The sequence below is a fragment of the Oncorhynchus keta genome, chromosome 21, assembly GCF_023373465.1.
Source record: "Oncorhynchus keta strain PuntledgeMale-10-30-2019 chromosome 21, Oket_V2, whole genome shotgun sequence".
NCBI classification, from domain to species: Eukaryota; Metazoa; Chordata; class Actinopteri; order Salmoniformes; family Salmonidae; genus Oncorhynchus; species Oncorhynchus keta.
The window spans coordinates 42,457,351-42,480,868 of NC_068441.1; the positions used below are offsets into that span (position 1 = coordinate 42,457,351).

Genomic DNA, 23,518 nt, shown 5'->3' on the forward strand with positions numbered 1-23,518 from the left:
TGTAAATGTGTTTTGTATCCGTTTGTCTCTTATTTTGAAATCGACTCTTGATTCCCGACTCCAGGAATTTAGGAATCATTTTTATATTTAAATGTGTGTCATTTAGCAGATTTCTGAACATTAACAGCCCTATTTAAAACTGACATTTTCCAGTTTACATACACTTGTTTTCAACCACTCCACAATTTTCTTGTTAACAAACTATAATTTTGGCAAGTCGGTTAGGACTGTGCATGACACAAGTAATTTTTCCAACAATTCTTTACAGATAGATCATTTCAATTAGAATTAATTGTATCACAATTCCAGTGGGTCAGAAGTTTACATGCACTAAGTTGACTGTGCCTTTAAAATTCCAGAAAATGATGTCATAGCTTTAGAAGCCTTTGATAGACTAATCGACATAATTTGAGTCAATTGGAGGTGTACCTGTGGATGTATTTCAAGGCTTACCTTCAAACTCTGTCCCTCTTCGCTTGACATCATGGGAAAATCCAAATAAATCAGCCAAGACCTCAGAACAAATTGTAGACCTCCACAAGTCTGGTTCATCCTTGGGAGCAATTTCCAAACGCCTGAAGGTACAACGTTCATCTGTACAAACAATAGTACACAAGTATAAACACCATGGGACAACACAGCCATCATATCGAAATAACCTGAAATACCGCTCAGCAAGGAAGAAGCCACTGCTCCTAAACTGCCATAAAAAGCTAGACTACGGTTTGCAACTGCACATGGGGAGAAAGATCATACTTTTTGGAGAAATATCCTCTGGTCTGATGAAACAAAAATAAAACTGTTCGGCCGTAATGACCATCGTTATGTTTGGAGGAAAAAGGGTGAGGCTTGCAAGCCGAAGAACACCATCCCAACCGTGAAGCACGTGGGTGGCAGCATCATGTTGTGGGGGTGCTTTGCTGCAGGAGGGACTGGTGCACTTCACAAAATCCTTGAGTTGAGGCCAAACTTTTGACCGGTACTGTATATATTTTGTTAAAGTGTCCAGTGTTTCCAGATTTCTATGAAATACGACCTATAATTAATTACTATATGAATGAAATAGTTTTCTTTCCAAAAATGGTAGTTAAGTATGTTAAAAAGCTGCTCTTTTGTGTTTGAATGGTGTGGGCATAGCCCTACAACAGAATCTTGTGGGAGTATACCAGTACTTATATTCATGCAAGTAAATCGCTTATTGGCCAGCTCATCCTTCTGAGGAGGATGACATCATCTTTTATGAGGAAATAGCAAGCATTTTTGAAACGGTCTGTTTGAGATACATTTTTTAAAGTGTTTTTTTCCCCTCCAATTTATGCTTTGGCCATACATTTGAGTACCCAACATTATTTTGGGTATGATTTAACAGAAAATTTCACTTTTAAAAGTGAAATTTTCACTGGACACTTACTTTTAACAATGTGTTGCCCCTTAACATTAAGAATACATTTCTTTAATAAAGTCACAAGATCAAATTTGAAGAAATAATAAAAAGTAATGATCACAGGATCGCTTCTTAAAATTTTATTTGTAAATGCATCTTGGGTAGAACAAAGAAAAAATATATAATATATTGATGTTTTGAAATGTTTTGTTATGTACACATTTAGGGCGTATACTAGAAATCTACACAACCACAAACTAAGGGTCCGATTCAATCAGATCCGGATTAGCTGCCATCCACATAGCTGATGTTTTGACGGTGTCCGAGGTGGAACTGTGTTGGAGCTGTCAAATCCACAAGTGGCTCCCGGCATTATACCTAAAGGGGACATTGCCATTGGCTGCAAAGTCGCATTAAGAGAAATCCCATGCAGCCTTGTTTACAAGTTGGAACACTGGAATGCGAAATGGAATCTACACCTCTATTAGGCTGATAAAAATCCTTAATATTCTGTTGAATGATTTTCAATGAGCATCATTATTTCTATATAGCCTAGACTTTCTCGTTCTGAACTTCTAATGCAAGTGGGATGGGTGTGGCTTCATGAAAAAGAAAACAAGAGCAGCTGCTCAACGATTTGAGCGCTCCAACCCAGTTCAGACAACGCCAAAACATCAGCTATGCAGGTGTCGGCTATCGCCGATTAACGCTTGATCTGATTGAGGGCTCTATTCAATCCCCATCGCAGAAGTTCAGCTTTACAGAGTGATTTAATTTCAAGGCAAGGTTCCTGTTTAGCGGAGACTGGATTCACGGTAAACACTGCATATGTCAGCTCAATCAGACATGACGCTTCAGCTTTACAGATTGAATAGAGTCCTGAATCTTGGCCTTAAGATATGTTATTACAATAGACTTCTGTGTAGCTATGTACACTCCTGCATATTCACATGCATTCATAGGATGCGATAAAACACCTGTGTTTAAACAAGCATTAAAAATTCAAAAATTGAATGAAAGGAATTATGTACAATATAATGTACCCCTGCTTTTTCATCTGCGAACATTACATTATCTATGCATGAATGGTGTCTCACACACCGTACTTTCACAACAGGGCGTGGCGTACTTAACAAACAAGTCTCAAGAGCAAACAGGACATCAAGAATAATGACAACTGTGCCATGGCCTAATAAGTGTGTTATGACAACAGCTTCCAGAAGGCAGTTCTTCTGGTTGTTCAGCACCGTGGTGTAGTGGTATCCACATACATGATAACCTCACTCCAACATAACCGTGTGAGGGCAAGAGCTTCTGGGGTATTCCAGTAACAGATCAGTTTGTGGAGCTGATTTGAGGCAGATTTTGTGTCAACAGCAAAAAGGAGAGAAAAAGCTAATTGAGATTCAATTCCATGTACAGGATTAAAGGATTATGCATTTCCAATTCTCCTTCCTCATTCTCTCAAACCATACCACCATTAATCCATAAAACACGCCTGCAATGAGTCACTTGTTATTTGACCATTTTGCCTTCCTAGTAAGGATGCTGTGGTGGGTTAAGGCCAGACAAGTGTCTTACGAACGGCTTGAGCCACTGACACGAAAAAGACCAACAAATACACAACATGAGTTTAGAATAAAAAGCTGAATACAAAATCTAACACTGATTGGAAGGCTTTTTTTTTACACATAAAACAATCAACAATCATAAATGTGCGCAATTCTTTCTTTGTTCCGTTCTTTTACTTTCATCCGCCTTGTCTCAGAATCTGAGCCGGGGAAGTTTTTCTGGAACTTGAGAAGAGTCCCAGTAGCTTATAGCGACATGTTCATATTTGTTATCAGTAGTTTATGTACAGAATTGCCAATACGCTCTGCCACTCCCTTTGAACCAACAGTGTGATGAATGAGTAAGCTATTCTTTACCCTCAAAGAGCTATGAGTGACAAGGCAAAAAACAAGGAGAACATTTCCAGGCAAACTTCAACCTGACTTGGATGAGGAATGTCAAAGACATTGGCACTTCTTAACAAGGTAAAAGGCAGTTATATCCAGGTAAAATAGAAACGCAAGGCTATTACTGAAGCAATTAATACATTTCATCTCAAATGAAAACAATCTTTCATTGTAAAGAAGATAAAGACTGAACAGAAAAACAAATAAAAAGAGTACGAAATACCAACAGCAATAAGAATCTCAAGAAACGTTGATTACTGAGAAGATGGTAAGTGTCGTGTTGGTTTTGCTTTTGCTTTCAACAATAAATTATAGCACAAGACCACTGTTATAGATCTCTCTAAAAGGCAAGGCACACACATAAATCTTCCATCGCCATCGCTCTCTCGTGCTCGTGCTCGCGCTCTCTCGACCCCTCTTTTTCTAGCTCTTTCTCTCTCTGGCTCTTTTTCTCTCTCTCCCCCCGTAAGTCATACCACACTCTCACACAAGCACATTAACACAAATTCCATCTCACAGACACACATTCTGTGCTCCTTTGGACTGTGTCCATTGAAGAGTCATCCGGGTGTGGTCAGTTTGTTGTGCGCAGTGTCCGGCTTCGCGGAAAGCGGTGGACTTTGATGTGTTTTGACAGATGGTCACTGCGGGCAAATTTCTTCTCACACACTGGACACTGGTAGGGCTTGATCCCTGAGTGCGACCGCCGGTGTCGCGACAGCTCATCTGACCTCGAGAACCTGGGAGAGACACAGATAGGAGAGAGATGTCAATGATTTTAAAATAGAACAGAATAAAACATTATTGTTTACATATGTAATGTGATATGTTTATTTTTTTCAGAATTATACTTTTTATTTTCTTTGACATAGCAACAGACAAGAGAATTTGCTTTTAGTTTCATTCCATATTATTGTTAAATGTTGACAGTGATTCCGAAATGGTAAGATATACAGATTTGTCTACAGTCACGATAGTAAAAGTAATTTTACAGCACGAAGTTCACAGGAGGCTGATGAGGGGAGGACGGCTCATAATAATGAACCCTAAAGCAAGACTAGCAATGCTAAATAATTAGCTTAAAACACATGGTTCGGCTAAGCTTAAGGAATGGCAATACAAAAAAGGTTCATGCTAACTTAAAACACATTACCTTACCAGTGCTATGCAGATCATTGTTAGCTAGTTAGTGCTAGCTTAAAACCCAGGAATAAACCCTGGAGAAATGCTATGAGGAAATTCTAAATAGTTAGCGATAGCGTGAAACAGATGGATAAAGCTTAAGGCATGACAACTATTGGCCTCCCAGCAGTCTCTCACAAGCCTAGCTCTTTCTGTCTCCCAGATGTTACAGCCAGATCTGACAGGATGACGAATTCATGCAATCTGGAGCCTGTGATTTAGCTGCGGAGTCGGTATAAAACCCAATTTACTATCTGTCACACACACATAAAACATGAGTCCCCAAACCACAAGGAAAGGAGAGAAGAGGTTTAGACTCAGCGAGCCAATCTCAGTAGATCGGCAACTACAGAAGGACTACAGCAGTGACTCTCAAAATAATGGCTTATAGTCAAATGATAGTAATAAAATAATAACATTGTTATTAATAACAGTCAGCTAATAATCAATTACAGTGCAGACATGTAAAAACCCTGTAACGGGTGTTGAAAAGCGTTTATAAGTAGATTGTAGCCAGTTTATACAACAGTACGAATCTAGGGCAAACATTCAGAGCACATAATGACACAAGCTCTACTACTCTCTACTGCTACTGCTCTAGAACTGGTGTACGGAGGCCCATGGTGGCGGCTAGAGAGTAGTAAAGTCTGTAGAGTACGGTAGCTTCTCATCTTGGCCCTATCCTGTTCAACATTCCTCTCACGTGTGGGCACAATACTACTAAGAATCCCCCCCACGTCCTTGTGATGGGTGATGGAGTGAAATCGATGTCAACTCTAGATGCTAGATGAAATATGGGGAGATTTAATTAGATTTTGGTATTTGTGTGAGAGAGAGAGAGAGAGAGAGAGAGAGAGAGAGAGAGAGAGAGAGAGAGAGAGAGAGAGAAAGAGAGAGAGAGAGACAGAGACAGAGACAGAGACAGAGACAGATACAGAGACAGAGAGAGAGAGACAGAGAGAGAGAGAAAAGGACACAGAGACTGTGTGCACATGAGTGTATTATGTATGTTTGTGTGCGTGCGTGCACACAACATTCCCATACCTGTATGTGTGTGTTTACACGTGTATCTGTTCGCATGTTTGTCCCTCTGTCCAACTGTAAACATATCAGCCTCACATCGATCCTGCTCCCTTTTCAAGCAGTCTGCCAGCCTAGACGTTCCTATCACACTGTCATGCTATTCAGCACTTAGCCTTTTCTTCATCTCATTTCCACACCAGTTTCCATCAGACTGATTGTGTGTACAAACCTGAAACAGGCCCCTCTTGCCCTACCTTCTCTCTCTCTCTCCTCCTCCATTTACATTTCCCCACTCTCTCTCTTTCTTGCCCTACCTTCTCTCTCCCTATCCTTCTCTTCCTCCATTTATATTCCTTCACTCTCTCTCTTTCTTGCCCTACCTTCTCTCTCCCTATCCTTCTCTTCCTCCATTTATATTCCTTCACTCTCTCTTTTTCTTGCCCTACCTTCTCTCTCCCTATCCTTCTCTTCCTCCATTTATATTCCTTCACTCTCTCTTTTTCTTGCCCTACCTTCTCTCTCCCTATCCTTCTCTTCCTCCATTTATATTCCTTCACTCTCTCTCTTTCTTGCCCTACCTTCTCTCTCCCTATCCTTCTCTTCCTCCATTTATATTCATCCACTCTTTCTGTTTCTTGCCCTACCTTCTCTCTCCCTCCTTCTCTTCCTCCATTTATATTCATCCACTCTTTCTGTTTCTTGCCCTACCTTCTCTCTCCCTAAATCTGGTCTTTGTGTCCAGACAAGACCCATGTTGTAGGGATGAGATGCATTGCCTGGATAACTACTAGTGGGATTTTTGCTGCTCATCTACTGGGACAGACTATTACAAATAAATTACAAATGCATTACAAATACATGACAAAACAAATACTGTAACGTCGTTCCTCGTTTGTCGAAAGAGAGTCGGACCGAAATGCAGCGTGGTGGTTACTCATGACATTAATGAACAAAGTGACACATGAAATAACTTACAAAATACAAAACAACAAACGGAACGTGAAACCTAATACAGCCTATCTGGTGAAACTACACAGAGACAGGAACAATCACCCACGAAATACAAAGCGAAACCAGGCTACCTAAATACGGTTCCCAATCAGAGACAACGAGAATCACCTGACTCTGATTGAGAACCGCCTCAGGCAGCCAAGCCCATACAACACCCCTACTCAGCCGCAATCCCAATAATACAAAAACCCCAATACGAAATACAACAACATAAACCCATGTCACACTCTGGCCTGACCAAATAATTAAAGAAAACACAAAATACTAAGACCAAGGCGTGACAGAACCCCCCCCCCCCCTAAGGTTCGGACTCCCAGACGCACCTCAAAACCATAGGGAGGGTCCGGGTGGGCGTCTGTCCATGGTGGCGGTTCCGGCTCGGGACGTGGACCCCACTCCATTAATGTCCTAGTTCCTCCCCTTCGAGTCCTGGGATAATCCACCCTCGCCGCCGACCATGGCCTAATAGTCCTCACCCAGAACCCCACAGAACTGAGGAGCAGCTTGTGACTGAGGGGCATCTCGGGACTGAGGGGCAGCTCGGGACTGAGGGGCAGCTCGGGACTGTGGGGCAGCTCGGGACTGAGGCAGCTCGGGACTGAGGGGAAGCTTGGGGCTGAGGGGCAGCTCGGGACTGAGGGCAGCCCGGAACTGAGGGGAAGCCCAGTACTGAGAGAAAGCCCAGTACTGAGAGGAAGCCCAGTACTGAGAGGAAGCCCAGTACTGAGATGAAGCTCAGGCAGGTAGTAGGCTCCGGTAGATCCTGGCTGGCTAGCGGATCTGGAAGATTCTGGTTGACTAGCAGATCTGGAAGAGACTGGTTGACTGGCAGATCTGGAAGAATCTGGTTGACTGGCAGATCTAGAAGATCATGGCTGACTGGCGGATCTAGCTGCTCTATGCAGACTGACAGCTCCTTGCAGACTGACAGCTCTGACAGCTCCATGCAGGCTGACAGCTCCTTGCAGACTGGCAGCTCTGGCTGCTTCGAACAGACTGACAGCTTTGACTCCTCCATGCAGGCTGACAGCTCTGGCTGCTTCATGCAGACTGACAGCTTTGACTGCTCCATGCAGGCTGACAGCTCTGGCTGCTTTATGCAGACTGACAGCTCTGACTGCTCCATGCAGGCTGACAGCACCGTGCAGACTGGTAGCTCCTTGCAGACTGACAGCTCCTTGCAGACTGGCAGCTCCTTGCAGACTGGCAGCTCCTTGCAGACTGACAGCTCTGGCTGCGTCATGCAGACTGACAGCTCTGACTGCTCCATGCAGGCTGACAGCACCCTGCAGACTGGCAGCTCTTTGCAGACTGACAGCTCTTTGCAGACTGACAGCTCTGGCTGCTTCATGCAGACTGACAGCACCTTGCAGACTGACAGCTCCCTGCAGACTGGCAGCTCAGGCTGCTCCGAACAGGCAGGAGGCTCCGGCAGCCCTGTAGAGGAGGAAGGCTCTGATAGCGCTGAACAGGCGGGAGACTCCGACAGCGCAGGAGGGAAGGAAGGCTCTGATAGCGCTGAACAGACAGGAGACTCCAGTAGCGCAGGAGGGAAGGAAGGCTCTGGCTGTGCTGAACAGGCGAGAGACTCCGACAGCGCAGGAGGGAAGGAAGGCTCTGGCTGTGCTGAACAGGCGAGGCGCACAGAAGGCCTGGTGCGTGGTGCTGGAACTGGTGCTACAGGATTGAGGACACACGCAGGAAGCCTGGTGCGGGGAGCTGCTACCGGAGGACTGGTGTGTGGAGGTGGCTCTGGATAGACAGGACCGTGCAGGCGCACTGGAGCTCTTGAGCACCGAGCCTGCCCAAGCTTACCTGGCTCGATGCCCACACTAGCCCGGCCAATACGAAGGGCTGGTATGAACTGCACCGGGCTATGCACCCGCACTGGAAACACTGTGCGCTCCATAGCATAACACGGTCCATAGCATAACACGGTGTCTGCCCGGTCTCTCTAGCCCACCGGTAAGCACAGGGAGTTTGCGCAGGTCTCCTACCTGGCATAGCCATACTCCCATTAAGCCCCCCCTCGGGCTTCCATCCGCGTCGCCGTGCTGCCTCCTCATACCAGCGCCTCTCCGCTTTTGCCGCCTCTATTTCCTCCTTGGGGCGGCGATATTCACCAGGCTGAGCCCAGGGTCCTTTTCCGTCCAGTTCCTCCTCCCATATCCAATTCTCCAAGGGGTGCAGCCTCTCCCACTGAAACTGCTCTTCACGATTAACAGGGAGAGTAGGCTCAGGTCTGACTCAGTCAATCACCCACAAAATACAAAGCGAAACCAGGCTACCTAAATACGGTTCCCAATCAGAGACAACGAGAATCACCTGACTCTGATTGAGAACCGCCTCAGGCAGCCAAGCCCATACAACACCCCTACTCAGCCGCAATCCCAATAATACAAAAACCCCAATACGAAATACAACAACATAAACCCATGTCACACCCTGGCCTGACCAAATAATTAAAGAAAACACAAAATACTAAGACCAAGGCGTGACAAATACATTACAAATACAAAACAAATACAAAACAAATACAATACAAAATAAATACATTACAAGTACAATACAAAACAAATACATTACAAATACAAAACAAACACACATACAATACAAATACATTACAAACACAATACAAATGCATTACAAATACATTACAAATACACGGCCGCCCCAAAACTTCAGTGACATCATACTTTCCCTGAGATCTTAAACTCTCATGGACAAATTTTGGTGGACAGATGAATCTGTCAAGACTCACGTAGAATTATGTGATTATGAGCAGCAGTAGTTCCTGGTGTGGGGTTTTCGTCAATTATTATTTGAACGAATCAGGATTGGGCAAAGAAAGTTCTTAAACTGGTGTGGTGATTTTCAAGCCTGTGTGCAGATTATATAGTTTTATTTTATTTATTATTATTATTATTTTTTTTTACCCGTTTTTTCTCCCCAATTTTGTGGTTTCCAATTGTTGTAGTAGCTACTATCTTGTCTCATCGCTACAACTCCCGTATGGCTCGGGAGAGACGAAGGTTGAAAGTCATGCGTCCTCCGATACACAACCCAACCAGCCGTACTGCTTCTTAACACAGCGCGCATCCAACCCGGAAGCCAGCTGCACCAATGTGTCGGAGGGTACACCGTGCACCTGGCAACCTTGGTTAGCGCTCACTGCGCCCGGCCCGCCACAGGAGTCGCGATGAGACAAGGACATCCCTACCGACCAAGCCCTCCCTAACCCGGACAATGCTAGGCCAATTGTGCGTCGCCCCACGGACCGGGAGGCCGATTATATAGTTTTCCACTAGATTCCACAGCCACAAAGTAAAAAATTGTCTAAATTGTAAAAATTCATGAAAACCAAAAATGTGCTTTTTGGCCATGATAAACATGGGTGATATTAGTTTGGCAGAGAGTTTCCGTTTGCAAGGCAAGACACTTCACTTCCTTCCTTGCACAAAGGTAATCACACTTTAACAGTAATCCCCCCAGAAGTAAAAAAAAGAAATTACAATCTTCCGCGAGATAACTTTACTTCTCGGTAAGCGAGATTACTAAGATCTGAAGACAAACGTCACTCACAAAGTGACAGACTAATCTTTTGCTCTATTGGCATAAATGGTTGTGTAAAACATTACAAATTCTATCCCTGCACAACAGAATGCACTCTGTTACACACACACACGAACACACACACACACTAACACACACGTTACCTAGTCCACCTCTTTGTAAGTACAGTCACAATTCACATATCCCTACTTGTACTTTGTCCATGTGTTAGCCACCTATACTCAGTAAGGTATTTGCAGGCCAGAGCATATAAATGCATTCCCCCCTGGCTTACAAAGCCAAAGGTTACACTCTTTCACTCGAGACTGTCACTCTCTCCGACTGACCCTGTGTCCTCAGGAAATCAGGCAGCTGAGTGCCAAGAGTCACACACTCCATCACACACCCTCCATCACACACCCTCCATCACACACACACACACACACACACACACACACACACACACACACACACACACACACACACACACACACACACACACACACACACACACACACACACACACACACACACACACACACACACACACACACACACACACACACACACACCAACGCTCTTACGCATGCACACTCATCAATGCGAGCTCAAACACACACATACAAACACACACAAGCACACACACACACGGTTGAAAACTGACACCCCTATTCAGATCATGACCAGCCTGATCACTACAAATAGACTTCGATATCGGACATTTGAAAAGGTCCTGAAAAAATCACTATATACATTCCTCAGCGCTCACAAAAAAAGAACATCAATTGCCCAACACTGGGTGCGAACTCATGATGTTCAGTGCCAAAGTGTGCTGCTCAGACCAATGCATTACCATAGTTTACAATGCTCTCGCAAGCCTTGAGGATACTTGATGGTAATAGCATGTCGTTTTTTTATTATTTTGTTTTAAGTCTTCCCAAACCATGGCCCTAACCTTAACCACTCGGAATCAAAGGATAAACATTTGACTTGTTTCTGTTTTTATCATGTAAACACACAGAACTACCCAAAAATAGACTCGACTCCATTTTGAGGGATACAATGAGATCTTGTTGATGAAGACATCCGTAGACACTCTTTTTGACACACACATTCTGCAGCAGCCACTGCACAGCTGTGGACTCACAACAGGAGTTGCTCATGTAGCCTCGAACCAAATGCTTTGGTTAGTTTTAGTTTCCACCAGTGGAAATATGACACCAACACCATTCTCACATATCCCAGATATCTCATGCCTGACAAAAGTGTGAATTTGAGGGAACACATTTATATCTTTTGACAAACCTCCAATTAAAACTTTGATCGCAGCCTGACAGCATTCACCTTCTATTTTCTGACTATACTGTAGTTGTTTTTGCAAGTCTTGCCCATTGTGCTGTTAGCCAAGAATATTTGTACCATGTTTTGTGCTGCTGCCATGTTGTGTTGCTACCGTGTTGTTGTCATGTGCTTCTACCGTGTTGTGTTGCTACCATGCTGTGTTGTTGTCTTAGGTCTCTCTTTATTTAGTGTTGTATCTCTTGTCGTGATGTGTGTTTTGTCCTATATTTATATTTTTTTTATCCCAGCCCCCATCGGAGAGGCCTTTTGTCTTTTGGTAGGCCATCATTGTAAATAAGAATTTGTTCTTAACTGACTTGCCTTAAAAAAAGGTTAAATAAATAAAAGTCAAATACCTTCAATTTCTTAAAGAGACACCGTCTTGATTATAAGTACTTACCAGGAAGTCCCCAAAGGGAATATCACTGAGTGGTAGACAAGTGAAAGGATTCACAGCGCTGCAGTGAAGGAATAGCATGTCGAGTGATCGCCAATTAGCCAAAATGAAACAAGCAACTCAAATCCATGTTAACCAGAAGGAATGCTGCACCTACTCTGAAAGCTTGATGCTGTGAGAGAGGAAGTCTTTAAGGCTGAATCTCAAATGGCACCCTATTCCCTGGTCAAAAATAGTGTACTATGTAGGGAATAGGGTGCCATCTGGGACGCACATTAAGCATTATTACCTGAAGGAGCCTCTGGATCCTGTGAAGTCTCACTTTAAGCCACTCACTGGCGCTAATTGATGACCTCATCGGACTGGTCAATTTGGGTGCCAGTCACAGTCTGTGGTACAAAAGCTGCCTTCAATTGAGAAACATGACACCCAGCTTGTACTGTAAAGTGAACTTCCCTGCTAACAACAATGAGTTGTTAGGACGTGCCGGGGCATCACAAAATGGTTGCCTAATGTCATCAGGATGTTGTGTCATGATCCCCTTGAGGTTTTGTCTAGTTCCCAGTTTGTTCTGGGGACATTTTTAGGATGTTCTTGGGATGTTGTGTCATGGTCCCCTGGAGGTTTTGTCTAGTTCCCGGTTTGTTTTGGGGACATTTTTAGGATGTTCTTGGGACGTTGTGTCATGGTCCCCTGGAGGTTTTTCTATAGTTCCCAGTTTACTGGGGCGTCAGTTAGCCTTGTGGTCAGAGTGTTGGACTTGTAACCGAAAGGTTGCAAGATCTGAATCCCCGAGCTGACAAGGTAAGAATCTGTCGTTCTGCCCCTGAACAAGGCAGTTAACCCACTGTTCCTAGGTCGTCATTGAAAATAAGAATTTGTTCTTAACTGACTTGCCTAGTTAAATAAAGGTTAAAAAAATTACTGATGGTCTCAAATAAATGTTCTCCCCCCCAAAAAATGAATTAAACGTTCTACCATGGTCCATCAAGGCCCTCACTGATCCATTCACAGCTCTTTGTCTTTTGGCAATGCCAGGGACACCCACACACAAACTGTGCTTTTAACAACATACATATATTACACTGTGTATGTTTATTGATACAGTAATTATTATTTAACATGTCCTCACCTGGGATTTGCACAGACAATCTCTTGGTTCACAGTGTTCCGATTGCCCTGCTTTGCCACCTTGTCTGTATCAATGACTGATTTCACCTCTAGTCCCTATTACTACCCTTCGCAAATCTCAGCTCTGTTAAAAATACACCCACGAAAAACGATGATATCTATCATAGTGATTCAGCAGTAACATTAAAACAGAACAATATGCCCCACCAACATCAGAAAACTATATTAACAATCCAAACTCAAATTTCTGAAATAAGTAAATCAATGAGAGAATAGTCAGATTGACTGATAATTACAATAGCAGTGGAGATGGCACTCCTTTGCTAGGAGCAGAGATGTATTATAGGTAATGAATGTGTCAGGGAAATTGTACAGCTTTTGGCACAGCATAAAGAGCAGTATACCTCAAATCCAAAGGATGTGAGATCAAATCCCAGGTGGGATCACATTGAAAAGTCAGTATGAAGTGATCATTTAACAATATTGTTTCTATATTTTTACACTATTTTAGCTGAACAGCGTACAACTTACCTTAAAACTCAGATCCCGTTTCATTACTTATAATGGTTTGGGACACCTAGGACAATCGGGGGAGCATCAGAGGACCATGATACAACGTCCTAAGAACTTCCTAAAACATATTTGGGGACGGCACCAGGTCAAACAGGGAACTAGAAAAAGGTCCCCCAAAGAACGTTCCCTTGGGACCATGACCCAAAGCCCTAAGAACGAGTACAATGAAATTCCTGAGAATGTCCTAAAAAGATCTGATTTGGTCCTCAGTGATGTCCAGGGAACTAGACAAAGGTCCCTCAGAGAACATTCCCTTGCGACCAATACACAACGTTCTCAGAACGTCAGAGGGATATTGTTGTGCCAAAACCCATAAGGGACGTAATGGGAATGTCGCGGAATGTCCTCAAGACATTTGCTGGGTTGTCCCATTGACATATCATTACCCCAATGTGTCCAGAAAGGCCAAACAATAACAACAAGTGATAATACCCCCTCCATATCTCAGACATGCTTGTGACAGCTTGGGATCACTGACTAGTCACTCACCCTAAGCACTCTTTATACAACCTGCCGTAACCTAGCAATGTCATTCAAATCTCAAGACAGGATGTCTTAAACTCTTTAACTTCAAAACCCTGCCAAATACAATTCTGATAACGTGTGATGAGATCATTGCAGCTATCATAATTCATTATGAAGAATCATCAATTTATGTGCTCAGTGGTGTATGTTTTCTATTGGTATATGTCTACTAACTTGAATGTCTAAAGGCCTTTAGGCATAGCAAATCCATAAAATGATGATGATCATCATCGTAGTCAACGAGCACCCACTCACCTCCATCCACAGCCTGGCCAGGTGCAGGCAAAGGGCTTCTCCCCTGTGTGTCTCCGGAGGTGAGCTTTCAGGTGGCTGCTCTTGGTGTACATCTTGGTACAGCTGGGGAAAGTGCATTTGTGCATTTTGATGAGGTCCGCCACGGGGTTCTTCTGAAACTGCTGACCCCCCACATGGAGCCCTTGGCCCTGGAGCCCAACCAGCACCTCCCCGAGGCCCAGGGGCTTGGCTGCAATGGGCACTGGAGCGATGCGCACAAACTTGGAGGAGACATTAAGGCTGGTGGAGGGCAGCAGCTGGGGAACCAGGGCAAAGGTCTGCCCCTGGATGTTGACCAGCAGCTGGGCAATTTTGATGTCTGATGCCGGCTGAGGGGGAGGCTGTACGACTTGGGGAGGATGATGACGAGCCGTGGAACTGGGTTCCTTTTTGATCTGCATGGGCTGGATCTGCAGGATGACCGGCATCCCACTGCTGCCACAGTTTGCAAAGCTCTCTGTTGTCCCAAACCTGGTGGATAATGAATCACTCTTGGACCTGTCTTCGTGCAGACCTTCTATGGACTCCTGTGCCGGCGAGGCCGGTGTGATTTTGGTCTCGGTGGTGGTGGCGGCATTCTCGGTAAACACAGTTTGGTCTGAATGCTTGGCCTCGGGCTCCAGCCTTGGCCCTGGGGATGAGGACTCCCTGTACACTTCCAGTCCCACCCCCAACCCCATGATCTCCTCCAGACCCAGCCCCAGGGCCCCCTCCCGGGCCTCCTGCTTCATGGATGACACCACCTCCATGTTCTCCTCCAGGAACTCCTCTATCTCCTCCAATGTGGGCTGGAAGGATGACTGCTCCATGTCCACCAAGGACCAGACAGAGAAATCCACACTCTCCTCCTTCAAGGCCTCTGGATGAGGGTGGGATGGCTCATCCCTCTGAGAGTCCCACAGAGAGGTGGGCAGTGACATGGGGATGGCCGCCGCAGTCCCTGCTCCGCCTAGGGAGGTCTGGGACAGCAGGAAGTCCAGGATGCTGTCTGAACTCCCGGCGCTGGAGCTGCTGCCATAGCTGGAGCTGAGCACTTGGGAGTCGGGGCTAGAACAGGAGCGAGGGCTTGACGACTCGCTCAGGTCATCCTCGGAGAAGGGCGAGGGCATCACCTGGTAGGTCCCTGCATCCGTCACCATGTCAGACAGGTGATACACCGAAGGGGCGCTATCGTAAGTTAAGAAAGTCTCCTCGCCGCTCACTAGGAAGTTATCCACCATTCCTGGCTATGGGCCAAGAGAATGTCACTCCACTTTGTGTTGAAAATTGTCTTACTGATATTACAGTTTGTTAGGGTTATTCCTCTTGTTGTCGTGAAACTGTCAACAAATAAACCCCAGAAGGGGTCACCACAGCAAGGTCACGCTTCGCAGAAAAAATATTGAGAAACACCTGTTGTTCTCTCTCAGGATAAAAAAGAAGAATGCTTCGGTAGGAAAATACTTTAATTCCAAGGTTTCCAGCCAGGATATATCTAGACAAACACCCATTAGGAGAGAAGAAGAGAGAGAAGTTTTGAGATTAATACATTTTATACATAGTAATGCATGTCACTGTAAGAAGAACACACAGACAAGAGTCTACAGGCAAAAGAACAGAGGCAAGGCCTACTGTAAAGACAAGTCATGAATCACCAATGCACCACTTGTGAAACAAATGATCTTCCGCCTCTCTGTTCCTGGCTTGCATGTTCAAAATATGGAATGCTGTGCCTGTTTCCATGTCAAGTTCACACGCGGTTGGCGTGAGAGCTGAAGTGGTTACCAGAGAGCATAGGAGGCTATCGCATTCCTTTACTTGTATTTCTGATTCAAAACAATTCAAAATAACTTGATGAATGCACTCTGTTACACACACACGCACACACACACACACACACACACACACACACACACACACACACACACACACACACACACACACACACACACACACACACACACACACACACAACAGCACAATGGGCAAGACTTGAAAAAGCAACTACAGTATAGTCAGAAAATAGAAGGTGATGGCTGTCAGGTCAAAAGATATAAATGTGTTCCCTCAGATTCACACTTTTGTCAGGCATGAGATATGTGGGATATGTGAGAATGGCAAAGGAGTCATATTTCCACTGATGGAAACTAAAACGAATGGAAGCATTTGGGTCGAGGCTACATGAGCACCTCCTGTTGTGAGTCCACAGCTGTGCAGTGGCTGCTGCAGAGTGTGTGTGTCAGAAAGAGTGTCTATGGATGCAATGTAAATTATTCCTGCCAAAGCACACCTTCGCCTCACACATTTAGGCTACATTTAAATAAGTGTTAAGTTCATTTGACTAAAAAAATGCACACGTTTAATATTCTGTCATTTGAACAAATGTTTTAGGGAATCGTTTTCATATATTTTATCTTACAAAACGTTGCCGTTTTTTTTCATATCTAATTTGCAAAATCCATGCAGCGTTGACCCCCACCCACCCACACACACAAAAAAAACCTGGCAAAGCTTAGATGGTCATCAATGTCTGACCGTCTGTCCCCTTCTCTGGGCCTCTTGGCTCAGTGACCGAAAATAAACCTCCAAAGGAACCTTCAACATTATTAAAATAACACCGCGTGAGGCAGCCGTGAGCACTGCGCTCCTAATAGTGCATAAATCACCTGTCATGTTGTTTATAACACTCAAACCGCAATAAATCAACACCAATCGCGTGTAGTGGAATGACACGCGATTATCGCGTCATTATTATTATTTAATTACATGTTTTATTTTTACTCGTTGGGAAGCAACAATTTCACGGTATACAACTGTTCTATTCCGCGCATGTGACAAATTAATTTACATTTGATTAGATTTGTTTCTGCTTGACCACTTATCTTGTTCACGACAAATAAAATGTGTTGTCATTAGATTTGTTTCTGCTTGACCGTTTATCTTGTTCATAGATTATAATCAAATCTGGTTTTATTTGTCACATGCACCGAATAAAAAACAGTATATCAGGGCTTTTATGATCTCTATTAGTCAAGCCACGTGTGCATCAAAACATTATTCAGCCATTACATGCTATTACATAACAAACACTGAATAATTACAACATAATCATTGAGAATATTTTAAAACAAGAATGAACAGAAATGAGCGTATATAGGCGATCAAATGTAAATCACATGCAAAGCAATTTAAACACCGTAGGCTAGGCTTACATCTCTACCGATTACTGGCGAAAAAGTCTACTTTTTAAACTTCTCCTTGTCTCATTTTATCATAACTCATAACCGTCAACATATTGATTCTAGTTTTGAAGCAAACGATCACATCTTCTGCCCATCCCGTGGCATAGGATGCGCAATTAAGTGCAGCTTCACCGCTACAACGTAAACATGTTTTCGTCCAGCGGTGAGTGCTGCAGAATGGTCATAGGTTGGAGGAACGAACACACGCCCACGATCTCTTGCAGAACCAATTCATTCTCAAGGAAAAGATGCGGTAAAACTCCATCTTACCTTTATTCAATAAAGCATTTACAAATCCCTTATTTTATCCCAATGCATTGTATTTCCTTTGCATTTGTTGGGGAATCTCTATCTCGAATGCATGGTTTGTCCTTGAGACTTGCCTACCAGAACCGTTCAGACTGATTAGCAGCGAGGCAGAGTAGTTGTACTATATTACCGTCACATGACTGCTGGTGTACGTGTAGTGTGTGTGTGTTATATGAGTCAACATAAGAGGTTGGATCTGAAGGCTCGACCCAGCTCTGTGCAGCAATTGGCCAACGAAGCGCGAAGGCTGGTTTCTGGATTTGTCAATCAGGTTGCGTACGCCTGCATGTGGGATGTTTAGTGACAGAAGTGTTTCTCCCTTCCTTATCTGTTTCTCCCTTCCTTATCTGCCCATCGCACGAGGAGCAGATACAACTGTTGCAGTAAATTGAGACGGGGGAAGTTGACCGATTTGTAGTCTATTTTCAGGAGGTTCCTATGACCCCAATAGAAAGCAACATAACAATTGATCATGGATGGAAAATTGACATGGATGTGAAAATAATCAATTTAATTGATTTCATTTGATTTAATATTTGCTTAACTAGGCAAGTCAGTTAAGAACACATTTTTATTTACAATGATGGCCTACCAAAAGGTAAAAGGCCTCCTGCGGACGGGGGTCTGGGATGAAAATAAATAAATACAATAGAAATATAGGATAAAACACACATCACATCAAGAGAGACAACACAACACTACATAAAGAGAGACATAAGACAACATAGCAAGGCAGCAAGCAACACATGAAAACACAGCATGGTAGCAACACAACATGACAACAACATGGTAGCAACACAACATGACAACAACATGGTAGCAACACAACATGACAACAACATGGTAGCAACACAACATGACAACAACATGGTAGCAACACAACATGACAACAACATGGTAGCAACACAACATGACAACAACATGGTAGCAACACAACATGACAACAACATGGTAGCAACACAACATGGCAGCAGCACAAAACATGGTACAAACATCCAGTTTGAGAGTTTGTTGCAGCTTGTTCCAGTCGCTAGCTGCAGCTAACTGAAAAGAGGAGTGACCCAGGGATGTGTGCTCTTTGGGGACCTTTAACAGAATATGACTGGCAGAATGCATCGAGTTCATTTGAGTTCATTTTATAACATTTCAATTATATTATTTTGCTTTCCTCTAAAGGAGCTCACCACACAGTGTTCTCATTAAGTAGGCTATCAAACTGCTGGAATAACTGAATATGTTGTATAATGTTATTACAATGTAATGTTATTACATTGTTACAATCATCCTCTCTGTCCATGCAATATTGATACACCAAAACATTGAATGTGAAGTACTGTAATATGCATTTCTAACACAGTGGACTAGTACTGTGTGGTATTACTTATTGTGAATGAACTTGACAAATGTCATACACAACAGTATCAAGATGCCCTGTTCTACTAGAGACCTAGGAAATGTACATGTTCCTATGCACGCCTTTCCTACACATTTCTCAGTAGTTGGTATTCAGACACCATATGCTGGTGCATAACAGGTTCCCTGGCGCGTGCTGAATAAATTTAATTCAACCTATGAAAAACCTCTCACTTGCTGGCCAACAGATTTTCTCATGTAGTTTTCATTCAATAGTGTTTTCAGTACATTTAGGTAAAGCCATCCCTTAATAATTAGGGAAGTTGCGAATTTTCGCAGCTTTTTGTTAAAAATCGCTCAACATTTCAGCGCCCTGCTATTCATGCCAGGAATATAGTATATGCATATGATTAGTGTGTGTGGATAGAAAACACTTAGACGTTTCTAAAACTGGTTAAATCACGGCTGTGACTATAACAGAACGTGCGTTTCATTGAAAAGTGCAGGAAAATCTGATCACTGAAAATGGAAAAAAATATCCATGCGCCACTTCCAAGAATTGTTAAAGGTGAACCAGATTAAATGAGGTCGAGGTTGCAATACCTACAGCTTCCACTCGATGTCAACAGTCTTGTCATTTGCCTACGATTTGTTTCTTGGTCAAATGAAGAAGAGACAAGCCATTTCTTCAGGTATCCGACCGGATATTTTGGTTGAGATTTATCCGGACATTATTTCCAGACGGACACCTATAGAATTGACATCGCCTCGTGATCAATTTTATCGCTTATTAACGTGTACTAATACCTAAAGTTGCATTACAAAAGTATTTCGAAGTGTTTTGTGAAAGTTTATCGTCAACTTTTTTAATTTAAAAAAATGACGTTACGTTAGAAAACGCTATTTTTTTCCGTTGTTCACACAGTCTTCATATATCGATATCTAGGCTATATATAATATATATATAATCGAAAAAAGACCCAAATGATGTTTATGGGACATCTAGGAGTGCCAAGAAAGAAGCTCGTCAAAGGTAATGAATGTTTTATATTTTATTTCTGCGTTTTGAGTAGCCCCCGGCTATCGCAAAATCTGTCGTTTTAAGTAGCGTTGCAGTACTTTGGGGGTGTATGCTGTCAGATAATAGCTTCTCATGCTTTCGCCAAAAAGCATTTTACAAATCTGACTCGGTAGCTAGATTCACAACGAGTGTAGCTTTAATTCAGTACATTGTATGTGCATTTTAATGAAGTTTGAGTTTTATCAAAAACTATATGTGGCGCACTTGACATTTCCGCTGATTGATGCTCCCACCTCGGAACCACGGCCCTAACAAGTTAAAAGGTGCAATTCAGTCCATTTTTGGACTTATAAATCCACAGATTGTTGAAGAACATAACTTATAAATGACTCATGACCTTAGTTCAACTGCCGTACCCCATCAGAACCAAGAATATAAACTTGTTATACTCCAATGTTTGAAAACTAGGTAAACAAACACAAGATAGCCTCACAGCATGCGTCCATAGCTCTGTCTATGAATCAGCTTTTTACTGAAACAGGGGTGGGGAGGACACTTTGTTATTGTTTCTGGACAGACTCACTAGAGTTTATGGAGAGAAGGGTTCAGAATTGTAGGCATCGATGAACAAAAGTCATATAAATGTTTTAATGTTAGGTTTTTATTTAACCTTTATTTAACTAGGCAAGTTAAATATATCAAATATATAAATGCATAACAAATACAGTGTATTGATTCAATACATGCATATTTGTCTCTGTTTCACCACCAATTGGGAGATTTAAAATGACTCTGATCTTGTAGATTATTTAGAGTAAGGAAAATATTTATTCATAATAAAAAAACAGGTTTGGAGAGCCTTTACGCACAAAATATATAAATGCATAAAACATACAGTGGATTGATTAATCCTGAATGTTGCCATATTCAAGTTCAATCGATGAAATATTGGAAAGTGATAAAAGTGTACAATAGGGGTTGATCAGAAGTCCTATAAATGTCCCCTAATAATACTCACTAATCACGGAACTGTGACGACAACGGTCCAGTCGTGAACCGTGTGTCAGGCTCCAGGTTTAAACTGCTACAGATGTTCTGCGTATCATAATGATTCAAATAGGCTACATGTTATAAATTATTGCACGACTTGTAATACATTAGCCTAATATAATCCACAATTGCTGGCGATCCTCAGGAACAACCACACGAATGTGACAGAGAAAGGAAAGACAAACTAATGATGTCATGGAATGAGGCACATGTAAGGAAACTAACTCTAAAGTATCAGTTATGTGGGTATAAATGATGGTGGCTACCAATAGTGGCTAATATGTAACACGATACAATTTTGAAATATTAAGTGAAAAGTCTGGGCATATAATTAAAACATTAGAGAAATCATAAATCAGTAGGTTTGGCGCTATACTGTTAATTGCTCATGGCTACAGAAGCCTATAGCTTAGGTTTTCATTCCTGCAAGTTATAAGGCCAGAATTTCATAAACATCACTGTGGAAAACGTGATATGTTGATATGCTTCAGTTTGCTGCCATATGACTAGTTTACCATTTATCTACGGCGATCATACGGTAAAATAGATCTAAAACAATTGTGATTTATATTCACAATCCCGTTATCCAAACAACTTACTCATTTACCTAGCTCCTATAGCTCTTATCAATTAGTTCATGACAGAGCATGGAGAAGGGTGTTAATCGGGAAAAAATAAAGTACATGTTGTTCCACTTGGAACCGACCTTATTCATCGTTTCATCAAATTAAGACCAAATCAGAATACTGATTCTGTAGATGCACCTCTGCCACACCTCCATTCCTTTGACCTCCACCCCCGATAGAATAGCTGACTGAAACACGCTTTGCCTCATGCCTAAATTCAAGGTCAGAATACGGGTAGAGAGAAAAGTGCATAAAAAGAGAATTAAGTTCCATTTAGGGGAGCATTACTCAGATCTGAATCGGCCCCCTAGAGAAGTTACTATAGGTCAATGACCTCAGATATGCTAATGACCACAAACCAACACAACACTCCTCGTTTAATAAACTTGCTTCAAGTTCAGTTACAAAGAGAGGGACCCATACTCAGGAGGAATGTAGGCCGACCAGTGCAGCCAGGCGTACTCCAACAGGATGTTTCAAAAGCATCAGAATGCTCTTGACCGTGCCTGTTTGTTTTGTCAGTGTCTGCAGCATCCTGAGAGAAACACATGACAGGGGAGCAAGTTATTCTGGGACACAGTGAGAGTTTTGTTTACGTTTCCACAACGCCTAAAGGAGGAGGAGAGTGAAAATAGATGTCTTGGGCGTCCTGAAAATGACACATTTGCTTTCTCTTGCTGTTGATATATTGTTTGTGGTGGATAGAATACAGTGCATCACATGTATTACCTGGATAATTCTCCATTATCTCTCCCTTTAGAGGAAACAACAACTGACATATATTGGAATAAGCAGTTAATGACCACAGTTTATATTTATTCTACATTAATATATTTCTACACTATATATTTCTTCTACATCAATATATTTCTATACAGTATATCTTTCTGTACTTTAATCGACCCTCTGAGGCCTATGGACATTACACAGTAACACTCTCTCTCCCTCTCTCACCCTCATCCAGTGAAGTACACAGAATGGGACCTGACCGCTGTCACAGTCTGTCAGCGGGGGTCTGGCTGGAAGGAATGTATTAGTGTGAATGTAATACTGTGTTGTACGACATGCCAGCCTGTCTGGAAGGCAAACAGCAGGCCCTTGCTGACCTGCCCTGTCCTAATCCACAAATCAAACAGCTAGGAGACCTGTTGAGATTGTCGTCCCGCCCAGGGTCACTCCCTAGATTAGGTCTGGGTCATGTTCATTAGATGCCAAACGTACTGAAACAGGACTGAAACAGGAGTGACTGCCTGGACTTGTCCAATAAGAAATGCAAATTTTCACTTTTCATTGCAAAACTTTAACAAACTTTTCATGCCCTATTGAATATGACCTCGAGGGATGTAAAGGGGAGTCGAGAGCGGTGTAGAGCAATGGATTAGTCGCTTTGCCTTTGGCCTACTTCCTGGACCTCGAGGGATCGGACTGAGCTCATATTTAGAGCCAGAAAATGTTGGTTAACGTTTCAAACTGACCGTATCCCTAATGACGGGCCTGACGATAGGCTACAGTTGAACTGTGGCCAAATATGTTGACATACAGTATATGACATGGTGTGGACAAGGAG

General features: G+C 42.9%; 1 protein-coding gene across 1 annotated transcript; it reads right to left on the minus strand.

The window, feature by feature from the left end:
• Window positions 1–1,509: 1,509 nt before the first annotated feature.
• On the minus strand, window positions 1,510–18,041 carry LOC118400582 (Krueppel-like factor 15). The gene is made up of 3 exons (XM_035797575.2): window positions 17,863–18,041; window positions 14,333–15,845; window positions 1,510–4,082 (listed from the first exon to the last, which is right to left on the minus strand). Exons 2-3 carry the CDS (start codon window positions 15,589–15,591, stop codon window positions 3,917–3,919), a joined length of 1,425 nt encoding a protein of 474 aa, XP_035653468.1. The 5' UTR covers window positions 15,592–15,845; window positions 17,863–18,041; the 3' UTR covers window positions 1,510–3,916.
• Window positions 18,042–23,518: the final 5,477 nt, after the last annotated feature.

Coding starts and splice junctions, on each gene's coding strand:
- LOC118400582 (XM_035797575.2), bottom strand. CDS start 15,591: ATGGTGGATAACTTCCTAGTGAGCGGCGAGGAGACTTTCTTAACTTAC. Junction 4,083..14,332: donor TGGCCAGGCTGTGGATGGAG/GTGAGTGGGTGC, acceptor TGTCTCTCCCAG/GTTCTCGAGGTCAGATGAGC.